General features: G+C 39.1%; 1 protein-coding gene across 1 annotated transcript in view; it reads left to right on the plus strand.

Moving 5' to 3' along the window:
* The first annotated feature begins 7812 nt into the window (after positions 1-7812).
* Positions 7813-25132, plus strand: part of snd1 (staphylococcal nuclease and tudor domain containing 1) — an 845795-nt gene continuing 828475 nt past the window's right edge. Inside the window, exon 1 of the mRNA XM_060842752.1 lies at positions 7813-7935. Coding sequence (XP_060698735.1) covers positions 7852-7935 — 84 coding nt within the window. The 5' untranslated portion in view covers positions 7813-7851. The remainder of the gene's footprint in view (positions 7936-25132) is intronic.

Consider the following 25132-nt stretch of genomic DNA (forward strand, 5'->3'; position numbering starts at 1 on the left):
GCCCAACCAGGCAGATGTTCTTCCAACGGCCTTGATTTTCAAGGTCATTGACCTGCTCTACTAAGGCGCATACCTGCTGTTCCAGGGCCTGGACCTGATCTGCAGAGGATTCTGCCGCCACTTCAGAAGCTGTGATCTGCTGTTCCACCTCCACGACGTGCCACCTGAGATGCTGGATCTCCTGGTCATATTTCTGCACAATGGCCAAGATCGGTTCCAGCCTGGTCCAGATCTCCTCCATTGCTGAATGGATCTTCTCTTGGAGTTTCACGAACTCCAAGACAAGGCTCTGCTCCATAGATGAGTCCCCTGGGGCGTTCGCGGAGGCCGATGCTGTGGCCTCGGGTGTGTCCGATGTTGCAGGGGAGTGCCCTGCTGGCTGTGATCCTCGTGGTCCTTTTCCCTTAGTCATTTTCCTTACTCACTTAAACAGACATACAGCAATTCTGGGGATCAAAAAGTACTGATTTTTACCACAATGGTTAAGAAAGGGAGGGTGAATGCATCATTTTGTCTGGGTTCTGGTGCAGATCTCAGCAGGGCAGACCTACTGGATTGCCACTATCTTGGATCTCCCAACCAACTTCACTTTTGAGCCTATGCATGTGTCCAAATTTCAACTTCATCAGAAGAATGGGGGAGTTTGACAAACACCCATAAAACAACTGGCCCTGAAGCAAATGCTGTCCAAATACTAGCCCTATTAACAACCACTATTGATCAACCAATTAGGAGGCAACAAGTAGAAGACATAATTGTGTTTCCCTGATTGAGGGTGAAACCCAATCTGAAAGAAATAATTCAGTAAGATTATATATTTTGGTACAAGAGATGAAGTCACAGATTTCACAGGACTGGTGAAAATGTTAAATCCTGTGTTCTAAAACCAGACGTCAACACTAAGTACATGGATCATGCTGAGTGGGTCAGAGTCTGGAAATGTTCACTTCATCGGTCAAATAATCAATGTGGGTAATTGAAGATTTTCAGCTTGATCAGCAACTCAAAGGAAATAAGCTGCAAATGACTCCATGGGACCCAAACCAATGTCCAGGACATGGTCAAGAAGAAGAAAAAAATCTTTTCTTTATTATCAAGTTACTGCTTGGATTAGAAATATTACATCCAACATTTAAATAAAAACACCTATTGGTTTCAGAGTTATGAACAAAGCACAGTTTATGTCTTTGAGCATAGAATGAAAGTGGTGTATAAAGAACAATGTTTTCAGCTTTAATAAAAAGTGTACACATGCACTGCTAATGAGTTCAGACCAAATTTCATCCACAGTATACATGCATATTTGACAATGAGTGGATACAGTTTCTCCCTCCACACCCCCCAGAAAAAAACGTCAACAATGGATTCTTCATCCAAAATTCAACTGCTTCTTTGGCTGATAAAAAAATCCTAGTTTTAGCATCCACAATACTGCACAGAGAAAACCTCTTCTAATTGGAAAATTATTGTCCATTCCAGCATATAAGAAATAAACTACGTAGTTCAACAGAGCAGGTGTCTTCCAGGAGATTCAGAAAATTAAAGTATCCTGCATGTATTGGGCCAACAATGTCATTAATAAAGAATGACATTATCCACACAGGATATTGGAGATAAAAGATTCTCCAATGGAGAGATGATCCACGGATCAGAACCAGGGTTAACATTCCTCAAGCAAAAGACCCACCCTTCTTCCAAGTCTGAAGAAAGTGTTTTGAGAAAATTGTAAAACATACAGATTGCCTGCATTTGTAATCTGAGACTTGGGGTGGTGGGTGTGGAGAGAGACAGGGGAAAAGATGGATAAGTGGTAAATATGGTAAACATATGGATGTGCAATTGGCGAATTATAGAAAAAAATAGTTTGGGTTAGGGAGGCTATGTTGCATGAGGTTACAATTCTGAAAGGATTAATGCTATTGTTATATGGGCTCCACCCACTGACATCCTTCTACTGATGTCATAGACAGCCTGTGGATGAAGAAATTGAGTTATCGTCTATCCTTTGGGAGAAGCAGATATATCTCTATAAACTCCCTAAGGTCCTGGTAATAATGCTGACCAAACATATTTTTCAATTTGCTATCATGCAATAAGACTTCTTGTCATAGAAGAACAGTATCTCTTCTGTGGATAATCTACGATGTACATCCTCAACCATTTATCACTGGATATGCCCAAGACAAAGCAAAGACAAAACAGGATTGGTGGCAATGAACTACCTCAGTCAACCCTTACCCAGTATCACAAGCTGGTAGAGGCGGCAGATACTACAATGTACCAGATGGCTCATCAGTTGAAAATACCACATTGACTTGGAATCATATTAGTGTTAATTCACTTACGCTGGGTCAGAAATCTGGAATCCTCTCACTAACAGGATTGTAGTTGTACATATACCACACAGTCTACAGCAGTTAAAGAAAGTGAATCATCAACATTTTTCAAAAGCATTTATAGATTGGACAATTAGTGCCTATTTTACTCCACAACCCAAGCTTGACCTGCTCAGGAATGATGTTCAAACTCTATCCTCTGGAAAACTAAATTTGTAGCCAAAGACAATAAATAAATTCCAATTCATTTGGTTTCAGTGTAAATGAAGATCTCCATCACTTACCCCTTCTGTAGGCCCAAAAGAACTAATATGTTGGATTCTTGAGGGAATTTTATTCAAACATATACAGTATAAATCGGCAATGACATCAGGAATAATGAACAGCACCTTCATGAAAGAATGCCGTTCTTGTTCTTCAAGTCTTAAGTTGATAAATATTTTTAAAATTACTTGGAATTGCCTGAAAAGTATCATGTTATTAATTTTTTTTCATTCAATTAAGTCCACTTTCAAATTAGAGAATGTTGCATTTTGAATGAGGGCAACATGTTCCTAGAAGAAATAATTCATCCTTTGAGGAGATACATTTTTGCATCCTAGGACTGGGCATACCTTAGCTTATTTCTTGACAACGATTGATTAATCTTTGTGAATTATTCATGGTACACCCAGATGTATGTTGATGGCTGTTTAGGGAAGTTAACCCCCTCCAATTCCACTTTGCACTCCCCCTATTTTCAACACCAAATATTGATAGCTTTTTCTTAAGCTCTCTTGGCAGAATGCTCTGGAAACATCTAGCTAAACCTTTCCACCTATCTCTTCTCCTTTATGATGTTCTCAAAACAATCCACTTTGATTCTCATCTCTGTGTTTGGCGATCTGCATTAGTTCCAGATCCTCTGATGTGTCAAATTAAAACTCTTGTCCATATTTTCAAATTCCTTCATGTTTTGGTCCTCATAAGGTTTCTATTTCTTTTGAGGTTTTCTTTGAGCTCTCTTTTCCTGATTATGATGATGTCATCACTTGGCCTTTGACTTGTACATTTTCTAAACCTATGCATGTTTTATTTTAGAATGTCAGGGTGAAAGGAGTGCTTATTCCACCAATGTTTTAATGTAATAGAATGAACACCACACAAAAAGGGGGTTGAAGCAGATTTGATCTCATTATTTATTCCATGAGTTACTGAACAATACAGGCCTTCAATCAGTCATCAGTTGCACCTCTCGAACAGTCTGCTTGCATTGAATGTTTTATCGAGGCAGTGGCTGACCAGCTTAAACTTTATTCAAGTCTCTCAGTGTAAACCCTTCTACACACAAATAGAAGGAAATAGGTCGCATCCATTTTCTACTTGTTTCAAGGTGACCAAGGCTGGGAACTGAACATTTATAAGTAAATGAAATTTCAGAAGATAGGCAGAAAGAAAAAGGAGATGGGAATCACTTTCTAAAATAAAGATTCACAGCAGTACTGTGATGAGAAATGATCTTGGCTCAGAAGACCAAGATGTGACATCTAACTAGGTGGACAAAAGACAAGAAATAAATAATTGGTAGCAATAGAGTGTAGGCCAGCTAACAGTAACAACATTGTTATAATTTAAAAATATAGGGATTTGTAAGTGTTATGGACCAGATGAAACCTGCTCAAAACATATTAAGAAGATAACCTGAATCCAACTTCTTCTTATTTTTAAAGCCAAGTGTAAGGCCTTGTGTTCCGGATGCTATTTGATTCGTCAAACTACCAGACTTGAAGCACTTCATTCTTCCACATCAGTTAAAATACAGAGAAAATAAGAACTTAAAAAAGTGCTTATCTGCAACTCTATTGAAATACTTAACAAAATAAAACATGTTAACTACCCAAGGCTAGATGTTCCAAAATAATAAGATCTCATAAACACACCCTTGTCAGAGGCAAATTCAGTAAAACAGATTGTCTCTCTAGTCCAGAAGGAAAGAGCAGCAACAGAAAATTCTGAGAGAGAGCTCAAGCCTTTTGCTTTGCAAGGAGAGATGTATAGCAGCTTCCAAATCCTAACAGCTATTGAAATTTAAACCAAAATTCTGGTTCTGTGGGATCTTGACTTCACCCTTTCAAGTTGCTTCTATTGTTCCAAGATTTAAAAAAACAAAGCAAGCTCAGAGCAGACAGCTCAGCTTCAAGATTACAAAACTTGCTTTCAAAATAAACTTGACACAATAAATCCTTCTTAAACATCCATCTCATAACAGGAGGAAAATTATTGCAATTCTTGTGCATGATTTTAATCTTGATATAGAACTGAGAAAATCAAATTGGCAAAGATAGCCTTGAGGATAAATTCATAGCCTATTCCAGATAGCTTCTTACTGTGGGACCATAACATGAAACAAGTTATTTTGGTGTAGAAGCATTTAATCAGATATGTTTAGTTAATGACCTCATTGTAATGGATCACTAGAGAAGAATGATCGTATCAGGAATAATTTTATATTCATTTTGAGGGTGTGAAACTTGGGTCTGAAACCAGTATCTTAAACCTAAATACAGCCTATTATGAAATTGTGAAGACAGAATTTGCAAAAGTGGATTTTTGGAAAATAGAATGAAAAGTAGGATGGTAGATAAGCAGTTGTGGAAATGCAAGAAGAGATATCATAATTCTCATTAAAGATTAAGTGGTAAAAAAAGATTCTCCAAGAAGGATGAATTGTCCATGGCAAACTAAAGAAGTTGAAGGAAATTATTCAAATTTAAGATGAATGAATTTTATAAATAGTGCCATAAGAGGAATATTACAAAGTAAACTTATAAGTTCTTGTATGTCATAAATGCTTCAGATAAAAAAATGCAACATTTTCTTTTAGCATTTTCTTCTTTTATTTTTCTATTTCTCATTTTGTATGTGCTGTTACTCCAATTCACTCATTCATATCATTTCCCTTTCTGGTTATAAAGTGTTCCGTGACACCAATTCAAAGCACACCCATTGTCCTATCCAACTTTTATTTCTCAATCAACATCACAAAAAAGCATCATAATCATACAATTCAGAAGAGGCACTTCGGCTCACTTAGTCTGCACTGACAAAAACTGCTCTAAATCTACACCAATCCTAACTTCCAGCAGTTGTCCACAGTCTTGAAAGCTTTGATGTTCAAGTGCTCATCCAAGAACTTTTTAAAGGTTTGGAATTTCCTGCCGCAATTATCCTTCCAAGCAGTGCATTCTAGATTCCCACCTCATTCTAAGTGAAAAGGCTTTTCCTCAACTCTCCTCTAAATCTTGTGCCTTTCCCCTGAAAATTATGTCTCTTACTATTTACCTTTCAACCAGGGAATACCTATTTTCTATTCACCCTGTTCAGGCCCCTCACAATCGTATACTCTTCAGTCAGGTACCCTTCTCAGCCTTCTTTGCTCCACAGAAAAAAAATGAGCTTATCCATCCTCACTTCATACTAAAATACTCCATCCCAGGCAGCATCTGGATGAATCTCCTCTGCACCCTCTCCAGTGCAATCATATATTTTCTATAATGCAATGACCACAATGGTACCGTAGCTGTAGCCTAATCAAACTCCTGTACAACTCCAACATAACCTCCCTGCGATTATAACTTATACCACAGCTGAAAAAGGCAAGTGTCCCATATGCCTTCTAAATTGTTAACCCTGTCCTGTCCCTTCGGCAATCTATGGATGAGTTATTATCGCATTGCTCTCAATGTGATCTTGCAATGCATAAAGTGGCTGCACTGTTTCTCAGATTGAAACACTGACATTTCAAAAGTACTTTATTGGTTGTAAAATGCATCTGGTGTTTTTGGAAAGTGCTGTCTTCCTGGATTACTTTAGTTTTTTTATTTCCTAAACATAATTGATTCATTTATGTACTATAGTTTGTTGTGGTCCAACTTTTTTCATCATCAGATTGGAGTTCCAGCAACAGGATAAAATTTGCGGTAAATACTACCGCTAGCTAGTGCTTCCAATTAAACTTGTTGGATTATAATCTGGTGTTGTGTGATTTTTAATTGTGTACCGCTAGGTGGTGCATCACTCGGAAATGAGCAAAATCGGAGAGATGCTTTTAAACTTTGACCAAACTGCAAAACACCACTTATCTTACAAATCACCTAATCTTAGGTTTGTATACAAATGACCACAATATCTATCAGTAGTATAGGGATCCTGTCACATAAAGTACTGTTTATTCCTAATAAGATCCGTAAATTACTTAAATAACTCAAGTGTTGCGCTAGCTAAGCGAAATAACAATGTTGCGGAATATCAATCACAATGCTCCATACACTAAAGTATCACGCTGTGGCTTTCTGTTCTGCTTCAGCCACGGTGGCTACTTAGCTTTAATAATAGCTTTCACCAAGTATTATACGTACAACTGTGTACGCAAACGGATAACGGTAGGCATTTTTAATGGCAGCACCCTATTTCCTACTTGGGGATGACATATTTGAATACAATTTTTCTGCTGTCGCACACCAAAAAATAAATCAAACAGCACCTGGTTGCAGCTAAGATTAGAGTCAATGCAAATAGAAGGTTGGTAATAACCACCTCGTCTTCGGATGTGGCACAGGGGAGAGCAGAGAACGTCCATGGGTTCGGTGGAGTATTTAAACTAATTTGAAACTTGATGCAGAGAGAGAAAATTATTCAAGTGGGGAAGAGTACATCTAGAAGCCATAAATATATTGGTTACAATGAACGTCAACAGGGGAATCTATAGCCTTCTTCATTCAAAAGTGTGGAGAATGCAGCACTTGCTACAACAGTGTAATATAATTTGAATACGTAAGGAGTAGCTAGATAAGGACGAGGAAGAAGCAAAGAATGGTTCAGACAAAAACGTAAAAACAAAGAATGCGAATACTCGAGATCTGAAACACCAACAGAAAATGCTGAAAAAACTCAGCAGGTCTGGTAGCATATGTAGAGGGAGAGGAGCAGTTAACGTTTCCAGTCTAACTATTGCTAGACCTGCAGAGTTCCTTCAGCACTTTCGGTTGGTGTTTCAGATGGTTAGGACGGTAGACTGAAATGAAGAGAACTGGGGAACAGCTCGATTGGAACACATGCATCGGCATGGACTCATGAGACCACATGGCTTTGTTCAGTACTGCACCTTTAAGATTTGAAGCATTCACCAATTGCATCTTCAAGAAACCAGTACACTAATTTTCTGCATTCCAACATGAACAAACAACACCTTAGATATATCTCATTGGCTGTAACTGACTTCCAGGAAATCAGAGATCGTGTAAAGCTCTTTGAAAAGATAATTTTTTTCACACACATACATACTCCCTTCGGCTTGAGCTGACGTGTCCACATACACCGCCCGGAAATATCTCCCTAGTAACCGTGACGTTTTTCAGCACACGGCGCTGCCACCCCGGAAGCAGTTACAATGGAGACGCGCGGTTCTATCTATACAGCGCGCGGGGCCCCCCACTAGGTTTTCTTTTTCCGGTTCACTCCGCTCCGATCAGGCACGATGGCGACAGCAGCAGCAGCGACTCCTTCTCAAACTCAGTCAGCGGCTCCGGCCCTGCCGCTCCAGCGAGGCATTGTCAAACTGGTGGGTGAGATGCTGTCACCGTTACGGTGGGAGGCAGGAAAAGAAAATTGGATTACGTGATGCGTTGACACAGGATGGGGGCGACTGACAAAGGGTGTGCAAAAAGTGTGGGGGTTGGAGTAAACACACATCAGTTTGAGCTTCGAAGCTCCCCGAAAGCGGTTTAACTTGTGCATAGAGCGAAATTCTCCGGCAAACTCCTTAGCATTCAAAACCACAAAGTTAGGGCTTTGAATCAGCGAGCGTCGGAGTTTTGACAAGGGGAGAGTTCATGGTTTGGGTGGGTGGCGTCGCAAGAGAAGCCAATGGAGTTACTCTGTTCTCCCGGGTCCGGAGCAGCTTCACGTGAGATCATTCGAGGGAATTTGAAATAACTGAAGTACATGGGCGAACGGAGAGAAAATTCGTGTCTCTACCTAATATATTTGAGCATATTCTGGGATTAAATCCGTTTTATAATCTTGTCAGGAAGGATATCGAGTAGCTGGATGAGCCACGTAAACTGGGTAGAAAATGGGTGAGCGCAACATATGACGAGGGGCTCTTCGCATCAATCAGATGTAGGGACTAAGATTTTTTTTAAAAACTTCAGTTTATTGACGGAACTTCGCAGAAAGCAACTCGTTCCTTTTAAACCTTGCAATAGAATTCAGTCTTTAATCGCTACTTTTCAACAGTTTAATTCTTTTGGATCACGTTTTCTGTACTTATGAGTTAAAGCCAGCATAGAACAGTTTCACTTTCAAGAGTTGACCTTGAATTAAGTGTACAGAATGTTTTTTAATGCAGAGACTTTTATGAACCTTGTCCTTGACAATGTATTTTTTTTTCGCGAGGGGCTATATTAACAGAACTAAAGTGTTCCAGGTGAATACATGATATTATTGATTTATCAGCACCATGTGACAAGATGCACTGAAGTTGGCTGCGACATTAGACTTGTTCATGTTATTACTGTCATTTTGGAAAGCAATTTCCTGTTGTAAAAGGTTTAATCTATCTGGTTGATCTGACTTTTTCTCCTGCAGTTTTCTTATCCCCAAGGTTTTGTCTTTTGCGAGGACGTATTGTTTCAGATGCTAATAAATGCATTGCTAATTACTCATTCTTATGCCTTTGACATCAGTGCAGGTGGGTACTGCAACCAACTCAATTGCTGTCTTGCCCAACATTTCTGCTTTGATTCACCAGATAATTAATGGAGAATCTTGACTAGATTGTGTTGGCTTATCTTGGGCCTGTGATACAAATTTTAAGTAAAATTGACTTGTCATATAGTACTCCAACTGTGGTCCTGACTCGATCACTACAGACTAGTGATTGAACCTGGTGCATTATATGGCTTGGAACATCAGTGGATCATAATGTGGAATTTTGTGCCATTTTAAGCATAAATTGGCAACTGTTCATGCAGTGTGGTTAAGAAAGATAACTCATGATTATTCTTGGAAATCATGATTCTGCTGATAATTTTGAACATATGCTCTCCGTGGGGATCCTGTTAAACTTTGGCGTGCAAAATTGTGTACTTTATATTTTTGCCAAAAGAAATGGAGGATAAACATAAATTTAGGGATGTCTATTTAGAAAAAAATCAGTGATTGCTTAGTAACATATGCAGTGTCTGTTAAACACAACTGGTGGAATGTCAAACATTTTTGTTTACCAATTTGCATAGTCTCCAAGGTAAGTTCTATGGACTTGTAATCGTTAACTCTCCCAGTTTGCAGACTAATATTAGAATCATAGAGATGTACAACATACCCTTTGGTCCAACTCGTCTATGCCAACCAGATATTCTTACCTAATCTAGTCCGGTTGTGGTTCTGTTCGCCGAGCTGGGAGTTTTTGTTGCAAACGTTTCGTCCCCTTTCTAGGTGACATCCTCAGTGCTTGGGAGCCTCCTGTGAAGCGCTTCTGTGATCTTTCCTCCGGCATTTGTAGTGGTTTGAATCTGTCACTTCCGGTTGTCAGTAGCTGTCCGCTGCAGTGGCCGGTATATAGGGTCTAGGCCGATGTCTGTTGATAGAATTTGTGGATGAGTGCCATGCCTCTAGGAATTCCCTGGCTTTTCTCTGTATGGCTTGCCCTATAATACTAATCTAGTCCCATTTGCCAGCACTTGGCCCATATCCCTCTAAACCTTTCCTATTCATATACTCATCCAGGTGCCTTTAACTGCTGCAATTGTACCAGTCTCCACCACTTCCTCTGGCAGCTCATTCCATTCATACACTACCTTCTGAGTGAAAAAGTTGCTCCTTAGGTCCCTTTTATATCTTTCCCTTCTCACCCTAAACCTATGCCCTTCAGTTCTGGATTCCCCCACCACAGGGAAAGACTTCATCTATTTACCTTATCCATGCCCCTCATGATTTTATGAACCTCTATAAGGTCACCCTTCAGTCTCCGCTCCAGGGAAAACAGCCTCAACCTACTCGGCCTTTCCCAGTAGCTCAAATCCTCCAACCCTGGCAACATTCTTTTAAATCTCTTCTGAACCCTTTCCAGTTTCACAATATCTTTTGAGAGGAAGGAGACCAGAATTGTATGTGATATCCTAACAGTGACCTAACCAATGTCCTGTACAACCGCAACATGACCTCCCAACTCCTGTACTCAGTACTCTGACCAATAAAGGAAAGCAAACCAAATGCTGCCTTCACTATCCTACCTACCTGCAACTCTACTTTCAAGGAGCTATGAACCTGCATTCCAAGGTCTCTTTGTTCAGCAACACTCCCTAGGACCTTACCATTAAGTGTATAAGTCCTGCTAAGATTTGCTTACCAAAATGTAGCACCTCACATTTAAATTAAACTCCATCTGCCACTCAGCACATTGGCCCATCTGATTGCGATCCTGTTGTACTCTGAGGTAACCTTTGCTGTCCATTACTCCAATTTTGGTGTCTTGTTATAACCTATGAGTAATTTTATGGAAGAATGCTCTGAGCTTAATTTCAATAATGATCTTCAGTGTGTCTCGCCCCAGCTATTTATTAAGCACAGTGACAGGCAAGGGTGGGTATTGGCAGATTTGGTGTTATTACTTGAAGAAACTGAGAATCGTCCTGAAAAGGATTCATCAGTAGTCCGTTCCAATACATGGATATTGGAGTGATCATGTTTGTGTACTTTATTTCAGAAGAAGTTGTAGGTTTAAAACAGATTTTCTCAATTGAATACTACACTAAATTATCCATTGCAAAGTTTTTAAATTTATGTGCAGAAAAGTTAATGTGATATAGTAACGAAAATGTTAGCTCTATTGGCTGGATGGCTAGTTTGCAATACAATAGTATTAATAATGTATATTCAATTCCTGTGCTGGCTGAGGTTACCATAAAGTATTTTTCTTCTGCTTGGTGTGTTATGTTTGTGGGCGGCATGGTGACTCAGTGGTTAGCACTGCTGCCTAACAGCACCAGGGACCCGGGTTCGGTTCCTGCCTTTGGGCCACTGGCTGTGTCGAGTTTGGATTAGTGGTGCTGGAAGAGCACAGCAGTTCAGGCAGCAGCCGAGGTGCAGCAAAATCAACGTTTTGGGCAATAGAGTTTGCCCATTCTCCACATGTCTGCGTGGGATTCCTCTGGGTGTTCTGGTTTTCTTCAGGAATCCTGAAGAAGATCTTATGCCCGAAACATTGATTCTCCTGCTCCTTGGATGCTGTCTGGCCTGCTGTGTTTTTCCAGCACCACATTTTTCAACTCTGGTACTCCAGCATCTGCAGTCCTCACTTTCTACTAGTGCTCTGGTTTCCTCCCACAATGCAAAGATGTGCAGGTTAGGTGAATAGGCAATTTAGCATGGCCAATAGTGCTTGGTGCCTTAGTCAGGGATAGATACAGGGTAGGGGAATAAGTGTCAGTGGGTCCCTCTTCAGAGGGTCGGTGAGGACTTGTTGGGCTGAAGGACCTGTTTCCATATTGGAGGGAATCTAATCAAATCTAACCTAATCTAATCTTTCCTTGTCTGAGGTGTGATGACCCTTAGGTTAAACCACCACTAATGTTTCTCAAATGAGAGACCATGCTATGTACTGATAAGACTCTGGCAACTTTACCACTTGGGTATGAAAATATGAAAAAAAAGTTAGACTTCTTGGGCTATTCCAAAGCGAGTTTGTATTCATTGTAATACAGAAATCTGGACTTGACAGGGTCCCACAGAACAACCTTGAATAGGAACTGGTGCATTTTGATAAGCAATTGGTTGAAGGTATAATACAGCATTGAAACAGGCCTTTTGGCCCAACTCGTTCATGCTGACAAAGTTTCAGAAACTGAACTAGTCCCACTTGCCTGTGTTTGGCCCATAGTCCTCTAAACCCTTCCTGTCCATGTTCCTGTCCTAATGTCTTTTAAATGTTACGATTTCACCTGCCTCTATCGCTTCTGGCAATTTGTTCCATATATGCACCACATTCTGTGTGAAAAAGTTGCTCATGAGGTCCCTTTTAAATCTTTTCCCCTCTCTTCTTAAACTTATGCCCTCTAGTTTTAGACTTCCTTACCCTGGAGAAAAGACTTTGGCTATTTACTTTATCTGTGCCATTCATAATTTTATAAACCTCTCTAAGATCACCCCTTAGCTTCCTACGCTAAAAGAAAAAAAGTACCAGCCTATCCATCCTTCCAGTCTCAGAAACATCCGTCTAAATAATTCTTGCACTCTTTCTGGTTTAATAACATCCCAATGTTGTGTGCAACGTGTCACTTGAAAGGTAGTATTTAACAAGTTGCTGAGATTATTTTCTAGTTTGTGTATTATAGGTTCTGATGGAGGACTTGAAATTGCTCCATCCTTACCTGGACCCTTGGGTCTTGCAAGCACTTCAGGTTTATTGGATGTGAAGAGTTATGTTGTGAAGCAGGAATGAAGGTGTGAAGAGAATCTTTAGTATTTTGGCGAGCTGGGGAGAATGGGACAATTAATACACACTGGTAGCAACAGGTATTAATTTAAGCAATGGTCTAATAATGAGTGCGTAGACATAGGTCAGGTTAGATTCCTTACAGTATGAAAACAGGCCCTTCAGCCCAACAAGTCCTCACTGACCCACCGAAGAGAAACTCACGCAGACCCATTCCCACACCCTCTATTTACTCCTGACTAATGCACCAATCACTATGGGTGATTTAGCATGGCCAGTTCACCTGACTTGCATATCTTTGGATTGTGGGAGGAAACCGGAGCACCCAGAGGAAACCCATGCAGACATGTGGAGAATGTGCAAACCTGGGTCCCTGATGCTGTGAGGCAGCAGTGCTAACCACTGAGCCACCCCTTATAAAGCATTCTGTAAAACATACAAATGTATTATGCATGTGAATTGCTTCTTGTATTGAAGACTGAAATGGTGGAGTTGATATGAAAATTAACTAGTATGCCATCTCTACAGCATTACTTGTGCCCAATTTTATCTGTACTGTTATCAAAAATTATTGTACAGTATTTTCAACTAGATGAACATGTAGGTTCCAGAAAACTGGATAAAATTAATTGCACACTGGACATTTCCTTATTATTCTGTCACCCAGCTTAGTAAAACCCCAGATAGCATTGTTTCTTAGAACTTTGATTTGAAATTTTCCTTTCCCAAAGCACTACTTTGATTTAGAGAAAATGTCTGGGAAAGCTCTAAAAAGGTAAAAACAGACCAGTGGTGAGACATAGGTGTTTATGTAAAGTAGATTGCAAATCTATGCAAAGTATTTCTTTGCAGATTGCTCTGTGCAGATGTGGGATAGAAATAACTTGCGTTAAGTTTGTTCATCTGTTTGCCACCTGCCACCATAAAGAACTATTTTCACCTCTGCTCAAATCTCATGTTCATTGGAGCTGAGGTTTCAGGCTTTGCCACTAATAGACTTGATTCCTCCACCCCACACTGTCCAATTTGACCAAGATCTAATGGGAATGTTCCACTCCATATTAGGTGATCACCTATTGCTCACCAAATTGAAATTCATTGCCTCCTCATTCCCGAGTGTATTGAAGTTTAACAGCCATGTTCACATTATAAAATTCTATGCGATCTGATTCTTCCGTAATTCAGAAACAGGCTATGTTGAAGCTCTTATCCTCTCTTCCATATGATGTTTTATTCGGCAGCTTGATTCTTTTTTCTATCTTTTCTCACCACAGTTCTTTTCCTTCTTCATTCCCCCAACCTTGACTACTTGTTATCTCTCTATCTTAATCTGTTTACGTAGTTTTCTTTATTACTGTTACTTTGTTTAGATCCTTGTCATGCGACTTTGATACCTTACTCATGTTATTCCAGCCATCGAGCACCACCTTTACCTTGTAATTAATGGTTTTGTAGGTAATTCCTTCACTTGTTATTCAACTGTTGACACTTTATTCACACCATTTGACATTTTTGATTACCGGCAAAGATTTGTTATTCAGCCTATCGACACTGTACTCACATTATTTGTATTTATCTGTTGACACCGTTTTAATTACCTGGAATTATCTTGCCATCATGTTTCTGTGCCAGTGCGCTTCCCTCCACTTCACCTGACAAAGGAGCAGCGCTCTGAAAGCTTGTGATTTCAAATAAACCTGTTGAACTATAACCTGGTATACTGTGACTTGTTCTTTTGCTTCATCTTTACTGTCAGAGCTATTTTTGTCCAAATGAACCCAGTGAAGTATCTTGGGATATTTTAATATGGTAAAAGTACATGAAAAGGAAAGGTTTGGAGAGATTTGGGCCAGGAGCAGGCCAGTGGCACTAGTTTAATTTGGGATTATGGTCGGTGTGGACTGGTTGGACGTAAGAGTCTGTTTCTGTGCTTTATGACTCTATGGCTGTATGACTCTACTGTAGAAATGCAGGTTGTTAAACATTTAGAATCATGGCACTTAATGCTGGAATTCACATCCTGAATTTTTCTATTTTGTCATACCTCGCTTTTCTAAGTTTATTGTAAGTAGCTTTTTTTCATGACTCCTTTGCTCAATTGATTGAACTCAACATTAGGTACTCCTACCATGTCCTCACCAGTTCTCTCAGGTGCTCCCTTTTGAGTTGAATTAGGATCACATCAAATGCAGTAGCTTTAACATATCCTAAAATGTAGGTGCTAAAGTATTGTGCCAATATGAGGGTGTGGAGTGGGGTGGGTGGGTGTGTAGGGGCAGGTTTGGGGAGGGGAGAACAGCATGATTGAAGGAAGATGGGGTTGGCCTGTGAAATGGAGATGGCATATGGGAGTGGGTGGTGACAGATGGTATAGGGACGATATGAGAAGTTGGAAGGAATATAATGTGTAGGGCATGGAACTTTAAAGCATTACTGTTGCCATAAAGATGCTAAGTTGCAAATATTTTGCAGGTCTCTGCTGGTCCTTGTCAATCTTTACTTCAAGCACTTTGTAGACAAACAAAGAAATTCTGTGAAACAGTGTCAGCTAGGAAGAGGCATGCATTTGTCATGTTGTATTCTGTAAATAAATACGTTTATTATGTAAAAGATTGTCATCTTGTTTCCCACTTAACCATCTGGTTTCAGAACAAATTAACATACTAATAGAGAATTGTTGCTTAAAGGTGCAAGTTGGAAACTAAGAAAATTTCTTTTCAGATGGATGATTATCATCTGAGTTATTTTTGAAGGATGGTTAAAAGCAAATATAAATTATCTGGGTCAAATAAATCACTAAATTTCTCCTGACCCCACAGCTTCTGGCCAGTGGAAATATAGTTGCAGGTTATGACCTAACAAAGAAAAGAACAAGTTATTGACTTTGCATTGTCATTTGCTAACAAGTAAAATCAGTAAGAGAGTACTTTTGTGAGATGGTTGCCTGCCATTGGATAGCAGTTAAGACTTGGATTTACGAGAGAGGTGATCTGTTAGATATTTAGAAGGAATAGTCAGACTTTGATAATTTCGAAAGATTAATATATCATGAATTTTTAACAGATCCACAAAAGATTGCAGAAATTCAGTTTGGTGATTTCCTAATTCAGTGCTCGCATTTCAATTGCTGCATTGTGCAAAGCTATTACATGTCGATAATTTCCTGATCTTAACTGATAATCTATTCCCGGGGGGGGGGAAAGACTATTTAGATCATACATCTGCTTTGTCAAAATAAAATCCAGGAAAGTAATCATTTCCAGCAGCCTTGATGGCATGAGTGGGGCAATCTGTGGTGTCACACAGAATGAGCACTCTCTGCAGCTTTTAGCATTCATTTTAGATGTATGATAGAAGAGTTGCAGAGACACAAAGGGAGTTGTTTTTTCCAGTTAGTAAACACTTGGATTGAACCTTGAGCATGCACAGTTCACAAGTGCTTCAGATATGACTCAATTGTGCAATTAACTACCAAAATGGATCAGCAGGATGTTCAGATGAGGCTGAAGTCACATTAAGTGCACTGTTAAGTTGTGATTGCACTTTGACTGGTACCCAATTGGTTAAAATATTGTTTTGATTCGCTGAGGCAAGGATTGGAATAAACAAATTCTGAAAATGCCTTTTTTCAGCTTTTGGTTGGCGATACAAGGAGCTCATTGAAAGAATGATGATCCAGATAAAATAGCTGGAGTATGCCACTTTTTTAGTAAAACTGACGTAAACTCAATGAAATACTCTTTTGAGAAAGGTACAGGTGACTTTGGACATAGGAAATAACAAAGCAATTGATTTAAGAAAGTCAGTGAATCTGCAATTTACCTGATTAGGTATTACTATATCCCTTAGCAAAAGTTGACGTTCCTGATCAGAATGGTAAAGGCTTTTTGCTGACATCAAGTGGTAGGAATCGGAGGCGGGGGGGGGGGGGGGAACAAAACAAATTGTCTTGAAGTTACAGGGATCTTTTCTTCTTGTCACAGGCTAAAAGTGTGATTGAAAGTTTTTTGAATAAAAATGCTGATAAAGGTTACATATAGGTTGAATGTATATAGTTAATTGAAGAAATTAGTGAAAAATGTCATGTAACAATATGGAAAACTGCCATTTCAGTTTCGTGTGGGAATTAAGTAATAACTGGACTTAAAGGTGGTTCAGATGCCACAAACGTTCTAATTTTACAGACTTTTAAAAATTTCTTCATTGGTTATGAGCACTGCTTGCTAGGCTAGCATTTATCACCCAGAGGTCAGTTTGATGGGGCTGAAGTCACATTTTTGGGCCAGATTAGGTAAGATTGCCTTGTCTAAGGTAATCCTTCTCTAAGATCATGAACTTTGACTATCAATGGTGGGTTCTATGTTTACAATTAAGACTAGTTTTTTATTCCAAAATTTTTTATTGAATTTAAGTTTCACCATTTGCCAAGTTGGGATTTGCATTAGTGGTCTTAGACAGTTAACCTGGGGTTCAGCATTGCTAGCCCAGTGACATTATCATTACACCGTCGCCTGATAACTACGAGAAGGCTGAATTATTGGAGAAAATTTGGAGAGTGTATGCAGTCTCAGAAGACCAAACAATGTAAACTTCAGTGTCTAGGGCTTATTAGACCATAAAAGAAAGGCATAGTGTAAAATTGTCTGGTAATATGTACAGTGAGATAGCAAGGCCATAGTTTTCCAAAATGGTAGTTAGATTATGAACATTCATTCATCAAGGTTAATTGGGACTGATTACAAACATTCAGAATCAGAACAATCAGAGGGCAATAAGATATTCCGTGTCTCTCATTTATGTGTTTGACAGTTATGGTGAAGCATACAATGGATCTGAACATGATGGCGACGAGAATGCTTACTCTTGTGTCCAGGCTTTACCTGTATTATCCAAAGGACAGCATACAGGGAAGAGAGATGTGACTATTCTAAGAACAGGGAAAGCTACTGGAATAGTCAGATATTGACCGCATCACTCGAAGAAGTAAGATCAGTGAAATGGCAATTTGGGGTGGAACAGTGGAAAACAAAAACACAGTATGGCACTCTTAAACGCCCCTTGTAACTGACATGTTTTGTGGCCTCCAATAAACTAATTGGAGAGACAACAATAGAGTTGAATAGTTGGAATTAATTTGGTATCTATTTCTGAAGTGCCAGATAAAGTACCCATCACACAGTTGGATATGTGTGGGAAATGTACTCCCAGAGAGATCTGATAAGGCTGAAGTGAATCTAGTGAATGAAATATTGGAAAGAGACTTGGAGGTCAAAATGTCAGAATTCCCATTTGTCCTGTTCTCTTTCTCTTTTTAAATAAAAATCCCACCCCCACCATAGCAGAATTTAAATCGTGAGTACTGTGTTGGGCACACATTTGTGTGAATGTAGGTGGGTGATACCTTTGCAGGCAGAAAAGTTCTGAAGCGAAGTATTTTTGAGTACAGCATAGAAGGAATGCTATTAAAATTAACTTAATGGACTAAGTAATGTATTGAGGTTATGTATTTCTTAATTAGATTTGGGTTGTTGAAAGGATGTGCTTCTGAAGGCAGAACCAACAGCATTCTACTGATATTGTAAAGGGAAAATATTTGGCATCATTGTGCAAGACCAAGGTCTATTATGGGGCAATTTTATGAAGTTTGAACAATTTGTAATAAATAAAGCTAAAGAGCAATTTAGCATGGCAAGTCAGGCTTTGGGGTATTTACATCTGTAGGCTTAGACGTTAATCAGAATAGGTCAGGAGTAACCTTAAATCAAAATCTTATCCAGAAAGTACTACTTGGATCCTGATAAAGTATGCTTGGTCATCGCAGAATAGTGATCTTTCATGTAAAGAGGAGACAGAACAGTTAAGAAGCTTGATTGAAAATTGGCTCAGATAAGGCCAGACACCAGTTTGGGTGCTTTGGAATTAGGTACTTTGAGGAAGTAGCACAATTGCGGACATTTTACTGGAGAATAAAATATTTTTTTTAAAATCTGTACTGTAATTTCCAGGAGGTCATGAAATTAGTTCTTTTTTTAGTGCCGTTTCTTATGCAAGTGTTTTGGATGAGTTTTCAAATGCAGCTGATAGTATAATTTTCTTTACTTATAAAAGCATTAAAGTCTATAAGTAAGAAGAATTATGCATTCTGCAGTTACTTTAGTCGTCTTGAAGTTTCAGTGAGCTTGTGGCCAATGTAAGCTGGTTCTGCTTTTGGAGACGATCTTCTACGTTGCATTTCAACGTTAACCAGATTAGGTGCCGTGGCTTTTGAAACTTAAAAAAAAAGTTCTATATTTCAAATTGTAATAGTCTGTTACAAAATTGTGGGAGCTCAGACTCTGTTACAATTTCAAAAAATTGTTGAGAGAAAGCCATCACTATTCTAATCTGCAGACTTTCTTGATATTGTTTCTGTAGCAAACAAATTAGCTTACAGTCATAGCTTTTGATGAAGGGGTTATTTGTGATAACTGGCTATTGGTGCACAAACTATGGGGACAAACCATTTTAATGAAAGGTTGAACAGTGGGCAAAGAAACTCTATCAAAGTGCCACTGAAACATCGAGGCAGTCTTCAGCACTCTTGCATAATGAGTTTTGGTAGATTACTTTTATCTCTGTGGCTTTCTTTCCAGATACTGTATTTCAGATGATGGCAAGCATGAAATTCTGTTGGCAAAATGGCCAAACTTGTTACTTGTTAATCCACGTCAGAGGTTTTAGAAACTTGGCCTGTCTTGTAAGTGAAGTGTTTTCTGTAGACATTTCAGAACAGTTTTGAGTGTTTTAAAGCTGTTTTCTTTCAAAAAAAAAGTCCCAGTATTAAATTGATTGGTGGACTAGGAAGGTTAATTGTCCACAGTAAAATCTTGACATTTTGCTAGAGTAAAAGAGTTGTGTGAAAGAAAATAAATTATTGCTTTACAAAAAGGAATGTTTGTACAAAGAAACAATTTGAGGTCTATTTACAGTGTGATGTATGGAAATGGAAGTTTTTTTTATTTTGTCTGACTTATTTTGAAATATTATTTGTGTGATATAAAGTTTTTTGATTTGAAGAAGAGTGGAATCTGTGGATAGAGTATTTACTGTATTGTAGGATTAATAGTGGAGGGCATTTGATTAAGTAATTTGAGAATATATAAAGAGAGACTTCTAGAAGTATGGAGAAGAGATTCTGGCCTCTGCATGCTTCCTGGGTAGTGTTCATTTCTAATGTTGGTCTTTGTAAATAGTTCTGATATTAGATAAAATGTTATTACCTGGTTTCCTACTTCACTTCAGGATTAATTAAAATGAAAAGCAAATATTCAGTAACTGCTGATGTATGAAAGATCTAGATAGTCTCAATTATTGGTCGGAGTTATTCTCACTTGGCAGTGGTGGTGTCCCTGCATCTGAATGAAAGACAAGTTCAAATTCTACTGCAAATATGAATAGGTTGATTTAAAAATATCTATTTAATAAAAAAAATTGTGGAGTGGCCAGTAGATGATGGATGAGTTTCAGTGCAGGAAAGTGTGTGGTGTTGCATTTTGGTTGGTGCAAGTTGTTCGACCTCACTTGGAGTATTGTGTACAATTGTGGGTGCCACATGACAGTAACTTTGTGAATGCCTTGGAGCACAGTGTGGAAGTGATTTACAAAAATGGTTCCAGGAGTGAGAGACTTCAGTTATGAGAATAAATTGAAGACGTTAGGACTGTTAACCTTGGAAAGAAGAAGACTGAAAGAAGCTTTTGATAAAGGTTTTCAAAATCCTGAGCAGTTTGGATAGTGTCAGTCGGGAGATGCAGTTCCCACTTGTAAAAGAAGGAAATATTGTGAGGACATAGACTTAGTGATATGCCAATGAATCCAGGGTGAGAGTTGTTTTTCATACTTTTGTGAGGAGTGCAATGTCATGCCTGGAAATGCAGTGGGATAGGTTCAGTTGAGGCATTCAACAAAATATTGAATGAAAACCATGTGTGGGAATATGGGGAAAAGACACCCAACTTGGGCACAATTGGAATGGTTGTTTTCTGCACAGTAACAATTTGATCTTTACAAGAACTAAAAAAAAGTTTATTGTGCAACGCTTGGTTTTGACAACTATTGTCTTGATGGTACTGATGTTTAATACCATCAGTGGTTTGAGCTATTGAATTCCATGTTGTCAGTGAAATCAGCAAATTGTCATTTTTCTCAATTTGCTTGACACCTTAAGTTAACGTGGTCTGGGACTGGTGCATATAATCTATTAATATCCCAGCCAGTCTTTATTTGTCACGCTGATCAATCCAGGGATAGTGGGAACTGTAACTCCAAGTTCTTATTTCTGATTTGAACTGTGGTCAAGGGAAAGGACGTGGTTTCCTCTGTGATCCAAAGGCAAGTGATGTTTGTTTGATATCTCAAATAAAGACTGTTTGGAATGGGCAGTAAAGCAACTGGTAACTATGAAATGCAGATGGGAGAAAATTGGAGGAAAGACTACTCGGGTTTTCTTAAATATAAGATGTTTGTCATTGGTTCTTTCCTTCCTGATGTTGAAGGATGCTGATGTTGAGAATAATAATTCATTTCAGGCAGTGTGTTTTGACAGTAATTAGTTTGACACTGTGGAGGGGCAGTGATATGTTTATCTTTCTCACATAATTGGCCTTTCAAAATATGATTGCCAATTAGTTCTGTAATAGGGACTGTTTAAGAACTAATTTCAAATTGAAGTCCTATAGCTAGCAGACAAGGCTGTGTTTGTACCTGGATACAATTTGAATTTAGCTGTTAAGTGAATAAACAGTTCCCAACTTATACTAATAGATTTGTCTGAGGAATTATATCTTTGTTTTGGATGCATTATCTTTTGATGTATTCCTTTAAAGCACAACTCTTTTTGTCTTGGTGAGTTTTGAGAAGATTTGTAGCTCGCTTTGTCTGTAAATCTAAATTTGAGGGGTCAGAATTTGGGAGAAATAACCATCTCTACATTTTTGACATTAGTATATATGAACGAATAAATGACCATCAGCCTCAAGTCTAAAGAAAATTGCGTTTAAAAATGAGTGTATAAAGCTCCATTTAAAGTGCCTTGATACTACACAGACTCCAGTCAACATAACCTGATTATATCATTCAACCTGTAAGTCATTGGTGCAATATACATGCAGTTTGTGATAATTTGTTAAAAATGCGATATTTCAAGTATTGTTACTTCTCAGATTCCTGGTAATTTCTCTATGTACTAATGCTGGATGTCTTTGTTTGTTAGTCATTTGTTGTTGACAATCGCTCACTAGTGAGAATGGCTGTCCACCTAAAAAACGCAATGTCCTTGCTCACAGGTTCAGTGGATCCTTGCATGGTCTTGGATGATGTCATTCTCATTGAACCAGTTCTGATGACTTCTGGTCTTGGATGTAATGTATATTGTTAATATTAGTGTGGAAATACGAATAATTCAAGTCTGAAAAGTAATATAGTTTGTAAGATCTGTACTGGATCTATTGGACAATATCTAATTTTTCATAGTTAATTCCGTAGTAGTTAAAGCAGTAATTAAAAATTCTATTTTTGCCAAAAGATGCAGTTACCTCAAATTGGAAAGAGAAGGGGGTTAAATAGGATAGTAGGATGGACTTGCATAAAAATGAGCATAAATTTAATCCAACAAGAGCTCAATTCTTAACAGGGGAGCTGGTCGGCTGATATTGTGCTTGGTTTCATGACCTGCGATATCGTATATGGGAAGTGAAATATCTACTTGTAATAAGAATGTATGTTGATAGTAAAAAGGAACTCTTTGAGCAGGTGATTGGGAGAATGGATAAAATCCAGATAATTTTACATGATTCCTTCTGATAGGCCCCTAGTCTTTCAGTTGTGTTCAACACCAAGAAAGACACTGCAAACCTACTGCCAAGAGTTCTGAGGAATTGACCCATGTTAAATTATTTTGTTTCTGCAGGCTGTTAGTCATTTTCCACAGATCCCTATGAGGGCGTTGGAAACTCGGGCAGACAGTACTTTAACTGTCTCTCATACTTTAACATCAGTCTTCTGATGTGTGACATGTCATTACATTATACCCCTGAACTGGTAGATAGTAATTTTCCTCCTTAAATCATTGATTTGAGCAATGTGCAATTCACTGTGGCATCTTTATGTGGGTGGTTGAGGCACATAATTATAAAAGTACTGTGACTTCCAAAAATGTATTTCAATATCTTTGTGCATTTGGATGTACATATAAGAAGTAGGAGAGTAAAATAACATTGTTGCAGAAAATGCATATTCATGCTTGTACATCATTAATAGAAGAAAACTCTCATTGACATGGTGCATTTCCAACTTTTCTCACCTTTAGTAGGACAGTGGAGTGTAGATCAACACTTGCACATGTGAGTCACGGAAACAGACCCTTCGGTCCATTTCCTCCATGCTGACCACTTATCCCAACCCAATGTAGTCCCAACTGTCAGCACCTGGTCGATATCCCTCCAAACCCTTCCTATTCATATCCCCATCCAGATGCTTTTTAAATGTTGCAATCCTACTAGAATCAGAGATGTACAGCATGGAAACAGACCCATTGGTCCAACCCGTCCACACTGACCAGATACCCCAACCCAATCTAGTCCCACTCGCCAGCACTCGGTCCATATTCCTCCAAACCTTTCCTATTCATATACATGTCCAGATGCCTTTTAAATGTTGCAATTGTACCAGCCTCCACCACTTCCTCTGGCAGCTGATTCCATACACATACCACCCTCTGTGAAAAAGTTGTCCCTTGGGTCTCTTTTATATCTTTTCCCTCTCACCCAAAACCTGTGCTCTCTAATTCTGGACTCCCTGAACCCAGGGAAAAGACTTTGCCTATTTACCCTATCCATGGCCCCTCATAATTTGTAAACCTCTATAAGATCACCCCTCCGCCTCCGACGCTCCATGGAAAACAGCCCCAGCCTGTTAAGTCTCTCCCTGCAGCTCAAATCCTCTAACCCTGGCAACATGCTTGTAAATCTTTTCTGAACCCTTTCAAGTTTCACAACATCTTTCTGATAGGAAGGAGACCAGAACTGCACGCAATATTTCAACAGTGGCCTAACCAATGTCCTGTACAGCCGCAACATGACCTCCCAACTCCTGTACTCAATACTCTGACCAATAAAGGAAAGTATACCAAATGCCGCCTTCACTATCCTATCTACCTGCGACTCCACTTTCAAGGAGCTATGAACTTGTACTCCAAGGTCTCCATTGTTCAGCAACACTCCCTAGGACTTTACCATTAAGTGTATAAGTCCTGCTAAGATTTGCTTTCCCAAAATGCAGCACCTCGCATTTATCTGAATTAAACTCCATCTGCCACTTCTCAGCCCATTGGCCCATCTGATCAAGATCCTGTTGTAATCTGAAGTAACCCTCTTCGCTGTCCACTACACCTCCAATTTTGGTGTCATCTGCAAACTTACTAACTGTACCTCTTATACTCGCATCCAAATCATTTATGTAAATGACAAAAAGTAGAGGAACCAGCACCTATCCTTGTGGCACTCCAGTTTGAAAACCAGCACTCCAGTTTGAAAACCAGCCCTCCACCACCACCCTCTGTCTTCTACCTTTGAGCCAGTTCTGTATCCAAATGGCTAGTTCTTCCTGTATTCCATGAGATCTAACCTTGCTAATCAGTCTCCCATGGAGAACCTTGTCGAATGCCTTACTGAAGTCCATATAGATCACATCTACCATTCTGCCCTCATCAATCCTCTTTGTTACTTCCTCAAAAAAACTCAATCAAGTTTGTGAGACATGTTTTCCCACACCCAAGGCCATGTTGACTATCCCTAATCAGTCCTTACCTTTCCAAATGCATGTACATCCTGTTCTCTCAGGATTCCTTCCAACAACTTGCCCACCACTGAGGTCAGGCTCACTGGTCTATAGTTCCCTCTATACTGGCCTCCACAACTTCCTCTGGCACCTTATTCTATACATGTACTGGCAGCTCATCCCATACAAGTACCACCCTCTCTGAGTAAAATTTGCCCCTTAGATCTCTTTTATATCTTTCCCCTCTCACTCTAAACCTATGCCTTCTATTTCTGGACTTTTCCAACCCAGAGAAGATACTTTGTCTATTTATCCTATCCATGCCCCTCATTTTATGAGCCTCTAATAAGGTCACCCCTTAGCCTCCGCTCTAGGGAAAACAGCCCGAGCCTGTTCAGCCTCTTCCTATAGCTCATTCTCCAACCCTGGCAACATCCTTGTAAATATTTTCTGAACCCTTTCAAGTTTCACAACATCTTTCTGATAGGAAGAAGACCAGAATTGCATG

The sequence above is a fragment of the Hemiscyllium ocellatum genome, chromosome 23 (genome assembly GCF_020745735.1).
Source record: "Hemiscyllium ocellatum isolate sHemOce1 chromosome 23, sHemOce1.pat.X.cur, whole genome shotgun sequence".
NCBI lineage: Eukaryota > Metazoa > Chordata > Chondrichthyes > Orectolobiformes > Hemiscylliidae > Hemiscyllium > Hemiscyllium ocellatum.